The sequence below is a fragment of the Terrapene carolina genome, unplaced genomic scaffold (genome assembly GCF_002925995.2).
Source record: "Terrapene carolina triunguis isolate 2854851 unplaced genomic scaffold, T_m_triunguis-2.0 Scaffold32922, whole genome shotgun sequence".
NCBI classification, from domain to species: domain Eukaryota; kingdom Metazoa; phylum Chordata; order Testudines; family Emydidae; genus Terrapene; species Terrapene triunguis.
This window is the reverse complement of record NW_020697273.1, coordinates 183,944-195,135: the sequence shown is the minus strand read 5'-3', so window position 1 is coordinate 195,135 and position 11,192 is coordinate 183,944. Positions and strand designations below refer to the sequence as shown.

At 60.1% G+C, this 11,192-nt stretch overlaps 1 protein-coding gene across 1 annotated transcript; it reads right to left on the bottom strand.

Annotated features, from left to right (window-relative positions):
* Positions 1-5,516: 5,516 nt before the first annotated feature.
* Positions 5,517-11,192, bottom strand: LOC112118521 (hyaluronan synthase 3). The gene is made up of 3 exons (XM_029914175.1): positions 10,510-11,192; positions 7,260-7,361; positions 5,517-6,440 (listed from the first exon to the last, which is right to left on the bottom strand). Exons 1-3 carry the CDS (start codon positions 11,128-11,130, stop codon positions 5,517-5,519), a joined length of 1,647 nt encoding a protein of 548 aa, XP_029770035.1. The 5' UTR covers positions 11,131-11,192.

Below are 11,192 nucleotides of genomic sequence, written 5' to 3'. Positions count from 1 at the left end.
CATTGCAGGGGGTGGCTCACCCTTGGGCATGAACCTGGCTCCCAGCCCAAGGGCTGGTGGCCTCCTAAGCATGAGCCCAGCTCCAGTTCCAAGAACTGGCTCCCTGGGCATGAACATAGCTCCCATCACACAGGGGCCTGCTATGCTGGATGCTAGACCTACTGGTCCCCTGGGTCAATCTCCCTTCCCCAGGGCAGCTGGTCCCCAGAGTGTGAACCGGACTCCCTTCCCCAGGGTGGGTGAGCCCCAGAGCATGAACCCAGTCCCCTTCTCCAAAGCAGCTGCCCCCCTGGGGCCAAACCCAACTCCCTGCCCCAGGCCAGCTGGCCCCATGGCTGCGAACCCAGCTGTCCTCTTTCCTAATGGGACATTGCCATCTCCCATTAACAACACAGCCAGGCTGCGGTGGTGCTGATTCTCTCCTGACCCCCTACCCTGGGCTCTCAGAGAGAAGATCAAGAGTGCAGCCATATTCCTGCCACCTGCCTTGCCAACAAACTGGGGCCTAGCACAGTCTCAGCTTTTCCTAGAGCCTTGCTGGGTTCCAGACTCCAGCAGCCCCTCATCCTCCTCGATGTGGTGGAGCACTGTGTTTCTGTGACGCACTCCTCAGGGAATGCAGATCTCAGGCCCAGCCACTCCAGCCCTACCACCTTGCCTGCACAGCAGGGAATCCAGGCGCCCCCATCTCCTCGGTCTGGCACTAGTGCTCAGAACTGGAACAATGAGCAGGCCCCTTGGTGTAACCCCGACCACCCAGCTGCTGGTGGAGACAGCAGGTGGCATCACCTTTCCTGCTCAGCCAGGAGCCAACTGACTTTTTGTGCTGGTTTTGTGTTCCTTCTTCCTGCCCCTTGAATAAAAGTGACAGGAGGGTCAGTAGGCCTGCACTGTCTCTGTGTCCTCCCAGCGCCATGGGGTGGGGAGAGGAGCAGCGACCCTGCCTCAGCCAGGGATACTGAGTCCTCTTTACAGCAGCATGGGTCAGCTGGTATTCAGCTACTGGAGCAAACCCTTGGGAATTCTGCCTCCACGGTGAGCCCCCTGCCCCCCCTCGGGCCCCTGCAGGGCACGGCTAAGGGAGGAAGTGGCCCTGCATGGGTAGTTGCAGGAGCCTGGGGGGCAGGAGCATAGGCTGAGGTGGCCCTGCCTCTCAGGAACATGGCCCTTGGGGAGGCACTCAGTTACCAAGCCAGGCTCCTGGCAGAGCTGCTCTTGCCATGGGTGGGGACTCATTTCTAGGGCCAAGAAGGCAGCTGCCCCCCCAAGAAACACCCCCAGCCTTCCTGTGTGCAAATCTCTTTATTATGACAAATCCATTGCGATATAAAAACAGACCTTTTAAAAAATGAAAAAATGCAGGTAAAAAATAAATAATTTACAAACAATGGTAGCAATAAGTGTGAATACCAAAGAGCTACAAAAGTCTCCTAAAAACCTTGTATTAAATGGAGTAAATCGCCTGGAGTAAGGTTTGGGGCCTGGGGAGACAGCTGTGGTGCAGCCAGGAGCCAGTCCAGACACAAGGGATGTGGGGACACTGCTGGGTGAGGCAGGGGTGGAAGCTGCTCTCCCAGGCCCAGAAGGGAGCACATACCTGTGGTCTAGATCCAAAGCCAGGGCCCTGCTCAGGCCTCCACATACGCCCAGGGAGGCCAAGCTCCCTCCTCCTAGCACCTGAGGGGAGGGGAGGCTGCAGTGACATGCACCTGTTCCAGAAGCCCATAGAGTACAATCCCCAGGGGCCCTCCCTCAGAAGAAAGCACAGGAGTCTGGGAACAGAGCTGACTGGACCCAGCACAAGAGCAAAGCCGCCGTGATTAGCTCAAGGAGGGGTGCAAAGCAAGCAGCCTTATGCTGCTTACAGCACTGGGAGCTGGGGGCATCCCCTCTCCTGAGGTAACTGCCCACACAGACAAGCAGCCTGGCCCAGCTGCTGGAATCCCAGCCATTAGCAGCCTGGTGCCATGGCAGGTTAGTCCCTGCGGGGTGGGGGGGTGCTCTCAGCTCAGACCCCTGTCCCTCTTGGATGTGATGGGGGTGGTTACTGGAGCCTTTGCCCTGCAGCTCCGCAGACTAGGGGAACCCCCGGCCCACTAAACCTGGCTCAGTAGCAGCACAGGGACTTAAGCCAACATGCAAAAATGCTCCATGGGGCTGGGTCCCCTGCAAGGGCAGCTGGCCCCCAGCTTAGCACCCAGCACAGCACCTTGCATTGCTCAGCAGAGGTACTAACTGGCTGGGGGCTGGTGTCCCCTTAGCTCATGGCAGAGGCTCTGTGCTGGAGGAATGGTGCAGCACCCAGCTCACCGGGACACAGCGTGAAATACAGTTTTTGGCTACAACCACCCTTGCAGGCCCTGGAAGGGTTCACAAGCCACTTGAGTACTCCTCAGGCAGAGTAGAGGGCAGGCAAAGAAGCTGCCGGCAGCCATTCTTGGGCAGGCTCCCGCTGACTGGCCTCTCACTGCCCTTCCGTTCTTTGGCAAAGGAGCCAGAATTAGCTGCTGCTGTCCATGGGGCAAACCTCAAACCCTACCAACACCCACTGGGGGCCAGGGAGTGGCAGCTGGAGGGGGCCTAAGGGGCTTTTGTGGTGTTTCTTCAGCAGACAGGGCCTCTCAAACCCCCTTCTGCACAGGCTGGGTGGCTGTTCCCAAAACTCTAAGCCCTGCTTTCCTTTTGCCTCAATCGCTGGGTCCCTGCATGAGGCTCTTCAGCCAGCAGAACAGGGGTGAGCTCTTTACCTGCTACATTCCCGCCCCGGCTAGGCTCACTCCATGTGTCCCTCAACATCCCTTTGCCTCTCTCCACGCTGCCCCGAGTGCCCTGGCTGTACTGGGCACAGACGCTCTTACGCAGAGCGGCGCTTTGCGTATTTGTCTGGCACGTATCCTCACACAGGGATGCTCGACTACAGCTAGGGCTGGGCACTAGAGAGGATGTGGGGCTAAAACCACAGCCGGCGGCAGACACTAGTGTGGGGCAGGGATTCTGACGGAGGCTCTTGGCGGAGTGGGGCCCACAGTGAAGATACCAAACGGTGCTAACCCCTGGAATAGACAGCACATAATTAACTGCCCTGGGAGAGCACCCATCTCCCAAGGTGTCCACCTACCCCCCTTTCACAGCTGGGGAAGAGACTTGCCTGCATCAGTGGCAGAGCCAGGAATAGGAGCCAGGGTCCTGCCTCCCAGGGCACAGGCCATGCTGCCTGCTTGTGTGCAGCTGTATGACAGCAGCTAAGGCAGGGCAGGACCATACTGAGCAGCCGTAAAGACGGTGTTCCCTCACCTTGATGAGAGGGGATCTGGCACTCCTGCGTGGTGTGGACAGGTCATTAGGACCCGACACAACCAGGTGCCCTGACCTGAGAAGCAGGGAGGAGGGGAAGCACTGAAAGGCTAAGTAATAAGCACTTTCTAACTCCATCTTGATGCTGCCCCCTCCCCGTTCCTATCGCCAGCCCTGACAGCCAGCCTTGGCCTCGCTCCATTGCAAAGGTGCTCCCCCTTGTGCAGTGGGCCCAGGACACAGGCAGGGGAGGAGGAAAGCTCAGAGCCGTGTAATCTTAATGCAGCCACTCACCTTTCTGCCTTCGGCCTCAGCTGCTGGCACAGTCTGGCCCACAGGTCGCTCGTAAGCACCGGGTAATGCTGAATGGGGGGGCAGAGGCAGCCATCCCGAGAGAGGCCCCAGGTGACCCTGCCGTGGGCTTTGGCACCGTAGGGCACTCGAGCTGTACGCGGCACCATGGCCCTAGCAGCAGGCTGGATCGGGTTATTGTGCTTGTGGCATTGCTGCTGGTCTGGCAGTTGTGGGGATGTTCCTCTGAGCACAGCAAAGCCATACTGCCTCAGCCTTTGAGGAACAGACAAGCCAGACCATGGGCTGGGCAGAGCGTGCACCACTGCCCCCTTGCAGTGACCCCAGGGCACAGCCCCACTGTGTGGAATGGTACGGGAAAGCTGCCTGGGGGTGAGTGGCACAGCGGAGCAGCAGCTCATACCGCCATCGGCACCATGGGCACACGCTGCCCTCATGCCCAGGGCTCTGGATCAGAAGGAGCCATGGGAGAGCTCTGGAGGCAGCTGGGCCATACAGACACGCAGCAGATCCCTGCGGGAGGCCAGGATCATTCCAGTTCTCAAGTGGCTCAAGGAAAAGGACGTGGTACCTGACTGAGGAAGCCGCTTCAGAACAGCAAAGAATGGTCCAGTCCAGGCGGCCCAACTGCTGCCATCTGGGCCCTCGCAGGGGAGGAGCCTTCCCCCTGCCTTGGAAACTCTCATGTCAAGTTGGAGACATCTCTTCACCGCACCAGGGAAAGGACTGCAATGTCCTTAGCAAAGCAGCCCCCGCCCCGGCACAAAGACTCAGGAGAGCCACAGGTTACCCTCCCTAGTTCACAGCATTAAATCCACAGGCCTGTGCGGGGCGGGGGGGGGAGGGGGAATTTCTGCCCTCTTAAATAAATTGAATATTTATGGACCATTTTCCTGCCTGGGAAGAATGCAAGACTGACAGGGAATCCAGTGTCTGGACAGTAAAGCACAAGAGGGAGGGAGCTCACGGCCTGCCAAGCACAGCTTCGCCTGCAGAGACTTTGGGGCACTCCTTCCCGGGGGGAGGGGAGCCTTCACCATACCTGCCTCGGACCTCGTGAGCCCTGACTCCCGTGGGCAGTCCCCACTGCCAGAGTTTATAGACCAGCACCAAAGAGGCACAGGGCCTGGCCGAGCCCAGCTCGGAGCAGGCCCTGGCTCTGGCTAAGCAGTGCCCCTCTCAGCCTCTTTCGCGGGCCCCAGGTAGGAATCAAGTCCCCAGGCTCCAGGGGCACGCATTGCAGCCAACTTACTGTGTCACCTACCATGCTGCCAGTGCAGCCAGAGCTCCTGCTCTACAGGGCAGGACAAAGCGTTCGCAAACTTGGATTCTTTTGAAGTATGAATTCATTTCAGTGAGCACTCCCGTCCCTACTGGTGGGCAGGGGGTGCACAGAGCACTCTCACTGGCTCCCGGGGAGCAGGCCTCCGCTGGAGCCTTAGTGCTCAGGTTGGAGACTGCAGGCAATGCCTCCTGTCCCACCTCCGGCCCAGGGCCTCTCCCACACCAGTGGAGCTCAGTGCCGCTCCCACACAGGATTTTGTGCCCTGGCAGGTGGCAGACAGGAATCTCCACAGGAGCCATTGCAAGTGTTGGAAAGGCTGGAAGCTGCCTCGGGGGATTTCCCACTCCTCCAGCAGTAGGATGGGCCTCAAACGCAGGAGTCACCGCACCTGCGGGCAGGCGTGCATGGCCCAGGCTACCTGAAGTGTGCTCTGCTGGGCAACAAGCAGCCTCTCCTCGGGTGGCGTTCAGACTCACTAGCCTAGGAACTCGCTCCTTGGACAGCAATTAAAAACCCACAAATAAAATCCCGTCTCCTCCCCACCCCCACCCCCGGCTGCCCCCGAACAATGCACTAATCCTTTCCCATTGCACTTTCCCCACTCCATCCAGAGCCCCCCCACCTGTCACACCTCGGCAAAAGCCAGGCTGTTCTGCTCCTGCCGCTTCCCACAGCGCCGGGCAACGATGGCCATGTAGAGCATGAGGAGCCCCATCCAGTAGCAGCCGTACAAGATGGCGCCAGAGATGAGGAAGGCCAGGTCCGTCTCACTGAAGAGGTCCTGGCAGTACGCTGTGTAGGCCAGGCCTCCCAGCAGGACAGCGACCCACACAGAAACGGGGAGGAGGCCGATGAAGTTGACCACAATGGTTTTGCGGCCGGAGGTGCCCCAGCCTGACTTGTTGATGGTGGCGATGGCGAACATTTTGGCTGGCAGGAGGCTGGACATATAGAGCAGGGAGTAGAGGGACATAAATATCATCTCCGCATTGCCCCGGAGGAAGCAGGCATAGGTGGCCTTGATGATCCCCACCAGCTGCACAGTCAGGAGGAAGAGGAGGATATTCCAGATGCGGCCGCGGTAGAACAGCTGGATGACCGTGGCAATGAGGAAGAAGGGGAAGAAGCCAGTCACCACGGACTCGTAGGTCATCCAGAGGTGGTGCTTGTGGAACCACAAGGCGTTGTAGAGCCACTCCCTGAAGTAGGACTTGCTCCAGCGAGTCTGCTGGTTGAGCCAGCGGAGGTATTTGGTGGGAGTCTCGGTCAGGCACTTGGAGCGGGCGGTGTACTTAGTCCTATACCCGAGGCTCAAGACACGGTTGGTGAGGTGTCTGTCATCCCCAAAGCTGCACTTGCTGCCAAGAAACTTCTGATTGTACCAGTCCTCCAGGAAGTGCTGCAGGAGGGTGTTGCGGTACATGCCCAGGGGGCCGCTGATGCACTGCACGCAGCCGAAGTAGGACTGGCAGGCCCGCTCCACGTTGAAGGCCATCCAGTACCTCACGCTGCTCAGGAAGGAGATCCACGAGTCATACTTGTTGAGGATCTGGGAAGGCCACACGTGTAAGGAGACACCATTAGTACATAGCCCTGCAGGGCTTCCCTCCCCAGCCGAGGCAAGGAGAGCAGCATCGCCTCCAGCAGCGCCCACAGTCTGCCCATGCAGGGGAGCCCTGCTGCGAGAGGCCCTTGCTCTCAGAGCGACAGCAGTAGCCAGCTTTTCCTGTGCACGCGGCCAGGCCTGCAGGGCAGAGACCAGCGCAGACAGGCACCGTGGCTGTTCTAAGGAGAAATGAGGTGCCTCCAGGACCTCAGCCCTGCTGCCCAGTGATTCAGGGAGGCACCTGCCAGCCTCACACCAGTCACAGAGGAGCCCCACAGCAGACAGCAGAACGATGGGGGCAGAGGGACAGTGCCCCTCCCCTCCCCACTGGTTGTGCCTACGCGGTGAGGACAGAACCTGCACCGCCATGCAGAGCCGCCGCCCCAGGTGCGCCTCACAATCACTGCCAAAGCACGTGGCAGCAGGCTCAGCACAGCGTGCAGGCTGGCTCTGAGCCGCGGTGAAAGCCTTCCTTCCGGGGCTGTTCCAGGATGCTCCCTCTACCCTAGGATTTTATAGAGCCTCTTGCCTTGGCATCCCCAGGCCTGGATATGGCACTAAACCTCCCCCCCCCAGCACTGGCATAGGGACTTGCTCCCCACCCACTCAGCAGCAGCACAGCCAGGCTCACTTTGAACCTGGCACCCAACCCCAGAGGAGCCAAGCGATCCCTCCCACCCTACCCCCAAGTGGCCCTGCATTCCCTGGGCTCGGCTGGCTCTGGGAGTTCAGGGCAGTCTCACTCGGCCCTTGGGTTCGTACCTGAACGTCTCCACCAACTGCGCCCACTCGTGGGTCCCCCTCTAAAATGCGCAGCATCTCCACTGTGCAGGCTGGGTCCAGGACCGTGTCTGAGTCGCACACCTACCGAGCAGAGAGAGAACGTCACGGTCTGCTCGGCCGAAGCCTCCCGCTCCCTTCCACGCACGCCGTGGGAGCCCAGCCTCCAACCATACATCCAGCAAAGCCCGAGTCACTTAGAACTGGACTAGACAAAGGACCGCAGAGCAAGCTCTAGGGCAGAGGCCTATCCTGCCACGGACACGCTGGGCCTATGGGGCAGCTCCAGTAGTCCATTCTGAGAGGCTGCCCGGGGCGTACGCAGCCACAGAGCATCTGCAAAACAGCAGACGGACACAACCAGACTGAGGAGCTCCAGCAGGGGAGCAGCATGGTACTGCCCACATCACCTTTCCTCCTTGCTGTGCGCTCACAGAACCATGCAGAGCACAGGGGCGGCCGGGGCCCTAGTTCTGAGCCCGGGCAGGGCTGTGCCCCTAAGGGGGGCTGGAGGGAAGAGAGACATGTCTCTGTGCTAGGAAGTTGGCAGGGAAGAGGAGTCTGCCGTGAGGGGGCAGGGGTGCACTATGGGGCAGAGGTGAAGGGTCTCACTGCAGGGGGGCGGGGGGAAGATGCCATGAGGTAGTTCTGCTTCCAGGAGCTGAAGTGGCAGTGCCAGAGGAGCAGTAGGGAGACCTGGCACCGTCCAGGCATTAGCCATTTGCTGCAGGGTTCGCGTCTCACAGGGCCCAAAGAGCAAGTGGCCATGGCTGGGGCATGCTCGGTGCTTGCCGGGGAACAGCAGTTCCTGCTTGTGGCAGTGCACGGGAATGCCATGCACCTTGGCAAGGCTGCTGGCCTGGCAAGGGGAGCGCCGAGACGGCCTGTCTCCTCTCGGGGCAAAGCGCCCTCCAGCCATTCTGGCTAACGTATGGGTCCCAGAACGACGAGTACCTCGGACACCTGTGCAGGGTTTCCTCAATGTACGGACAGTTTTCTCATGCCCGACACCTTGGTGAGAGCCACCTGCACCCTCCTGGCCCCTCAGCTGGAGCAGCGAGGAAAGAGCAGAGGGTCGCAGCAGAGTCAGGCCCTCTCTGTACGGCACTGGGGGGTCAGAGCAGGGATCCCACACTCAGTGCTGGGCAACTCAATGCCCGAAGGAGGGTGACAAACTGAAGGGAGGTCAGAGAAGAGCCGGGAGAGGGATTGGTCTGGTCTCACCTAGCTGGGTCTGCGGAGACCAGGGCACAGGCCAGCCAGGGGGATTCGCTCATACGGAGATCGGGGGCTGTGGAATCATCTCCCAAGGGAAGGGGCTGCTGCCCCAGCCGCTGAACACTGGACTGCACAGACCTGGAGCAGAGTCTGGCAGGGAGGGTCTAGGCTAGATGGGCTTTACACCTAGGATTCTGTGACAAGCAGGAAGCCATCCTGAGCTCCGCTCCCCTGGGCCACCCGGGTTACAGCCCTGTCCCCCTCCAGCCCTGCCCATCCTGCTGTCTCCACCATCTCTGCCTCTTTCTAGAGTGGCCTGCACATCTGTGGCACTACAGAACTGGTGCATGAACATTGGCTCTCCAGTGCACCACGCCCAGGGCAGGGTGGCCCTTTGCTAGTGCCTCACTGCCAGGAAAGAGGAGCAGCGATCCTAGGAGCCAGAGCCCTCCCCAGGGACGATGGCCCTGCACTCCCCAAGTCTCATTCTTGGAGGGACCCAATCTGCCTATTTGGCCACTGCCCACTCAGGGCAGGATCCTCTGTGCAACAGCTGCTCTGGACTCTCTCAACCCAGTGGGAAGAGAGGGTCGCACTCCCCTGTGCTTGGCTAGCCCACGGGTTTGCAGAGAGCTCCAGCACCCTCCTTCCCCCAAGAACCAATTTCTGCCTCTCTGCATGCAGGGCTCCGAGCATCTCCTGCCCCTGTGAATACAGCTACTGCTCACTGACCCAGCATGTGCCCTCACTTTCCTGAGCTGGCCTCTGCTGAGCCCTTCGAGGCTGGCTGTCAGTTTAAGGGGTTAGTCCCACATGTGGCATGCCCCCAGGCTGAGTGCTATTCCCCCAGGTGGTTGGGGGATGGGGAAGTTGTTACCTGGCACGGGCATCTCACCTCCTTTCCTTCCCTTGGCTTCTCCCGAACCCTGGCCTACAGAGCTTGTATTTCCCTCAGAGGCAGGTGTCACAGGCTCACACCTCTTGGCTGCTGCTGGGACCCCAACAGGAAGCAGGAGGGGCTCCCAAGAAATCCTGTTCTTGGGAGAGCTCCAGACCAGATCTGCAACCCAAGAGCATCTAAACTCCTGGGCATGTGTCTTGGGCTAAGCCTTTTGAGCCAGGGTTACCCCTCCAATGGCTCACATGAACTCCCCTGGGTAATTCAGTTCTCGCTGGGCGGGGGGATCACTGGGGGCTTTGTACAGTCCAGGTCAGGAACACACGACCCGCCAGCGGGCGGGAACTGTAAGCTGGAGGAGCCCTACGGCCCAGAGCCCCAGGCTCCCTGCACACAGCGCCAAGCAGAGGTAGAACGGGCAGGAGGCAGGACAGGACAGAGAGCTGGCAGGGGCTGCACAAAGGAAAGGGACAGGACTGAGGACAGTGACTGTGCTACTGCTGCGTCCCCCCTCGATGCCCTGAGCAGCCTGGCTGATGCACTGCTACATACACAGCCACCGAGGGCAGCCGCCAGCCCAGTCTCCCTGCTCTTGCACTGCCCGGTAGAGGATCTCAAACGCTTTGAGCACAAACGAATCCCACAGGAAGGCTGGGCTGGATCTGGAGAAGGTGGGTTCGGAGCCAGGACCGGACCCTGCCAGGAGTCAGCTGGGAGCGCAGTGTCCCAACTCTCAGCCTTCACCACTAACCTTTCCTTGCTCTGGCTCTCCAGTCTGCCTGAGCCAGCCAATCCCCGGTGCATCGGCTGGGACAGATCTCGGCCTAGCCTTGCGGTCCCTCCCGCCCAGGCAAGGTACAGCAAAGGCTGTGCTGCCCCTGTCCTGAGGCAGCAGATTCCGCCGCCCCAGCCCCTCTCACCTGCCCCTCCTTCACTTAGTATTTCAAAGCAAAGAAAAACGAAACGGCTCCCCACTGGTTAGCGCGAGAGCTGCGTGGAAAGCCCAGCGAGAGCTGCATGGTCACCGTTCCTGGCGACGTGCCCTCCAAGGCAGGAGTGTCACCCCTCTCCCGTGCCGTTACACCCTCCAGCCGCCCCCAGGAGCTGGCCACCCACCTGGATGTAGTCCACGGAGTCCCCGAGCGCTTGGAAGGCTGTGTACATCACCTCGCGCTTCCCCCCCCACTTCTGCAAGATGCAGGAGTAGGTGCTGTTCCGCACCAGCTGCTGGATGTGCCCCATGCTCTCCTGGAGGCTGCTGTCCGTCTCCCCCTCGCCCCTCTCATGGAAGTTGCTCTTCCAGACGTAGCAGCCCGTTTTCTCGGAGCCCAGGATCTCATTGAAGATCTCCAGCATGTAGGTGTCATCCTGGCCATTGCCATCCACCACCATCACCACCTGGAGGTCGGGGAAGGAGATGCGCTTCACCGAGCGCAGGCATTTCTTCAGGTAGTCGGGGTCCTCCTGGTAGGCAGCGATGCAGAGCGCCACGGAACGGTGCAGCTTCAAGGGCCGCCCCTCGAGCCGCATGTGCCGGTGCTCCAGGAAGGCAAAGAGGCTCTGGATGAAGAGGTGCAGGCCCAGGATGGCACCATACAGGCCGAAGGAGAGGTAGTGCTTCTCGGTATGGATGAACTGGTAGCCAGTGATGTAGGCTGCAAGGATGCCTCCCAGCACCACCAAGGCGAAGAGGCTGGTACCAAAAACACGAAGGGCCGTGGCAAGGCTCACTGGCATCTGTCCAAAGAGAAGGAACCAGAGGCTATGTTAGGGGTGCAACCCAAAGCCCACAGGGCAGG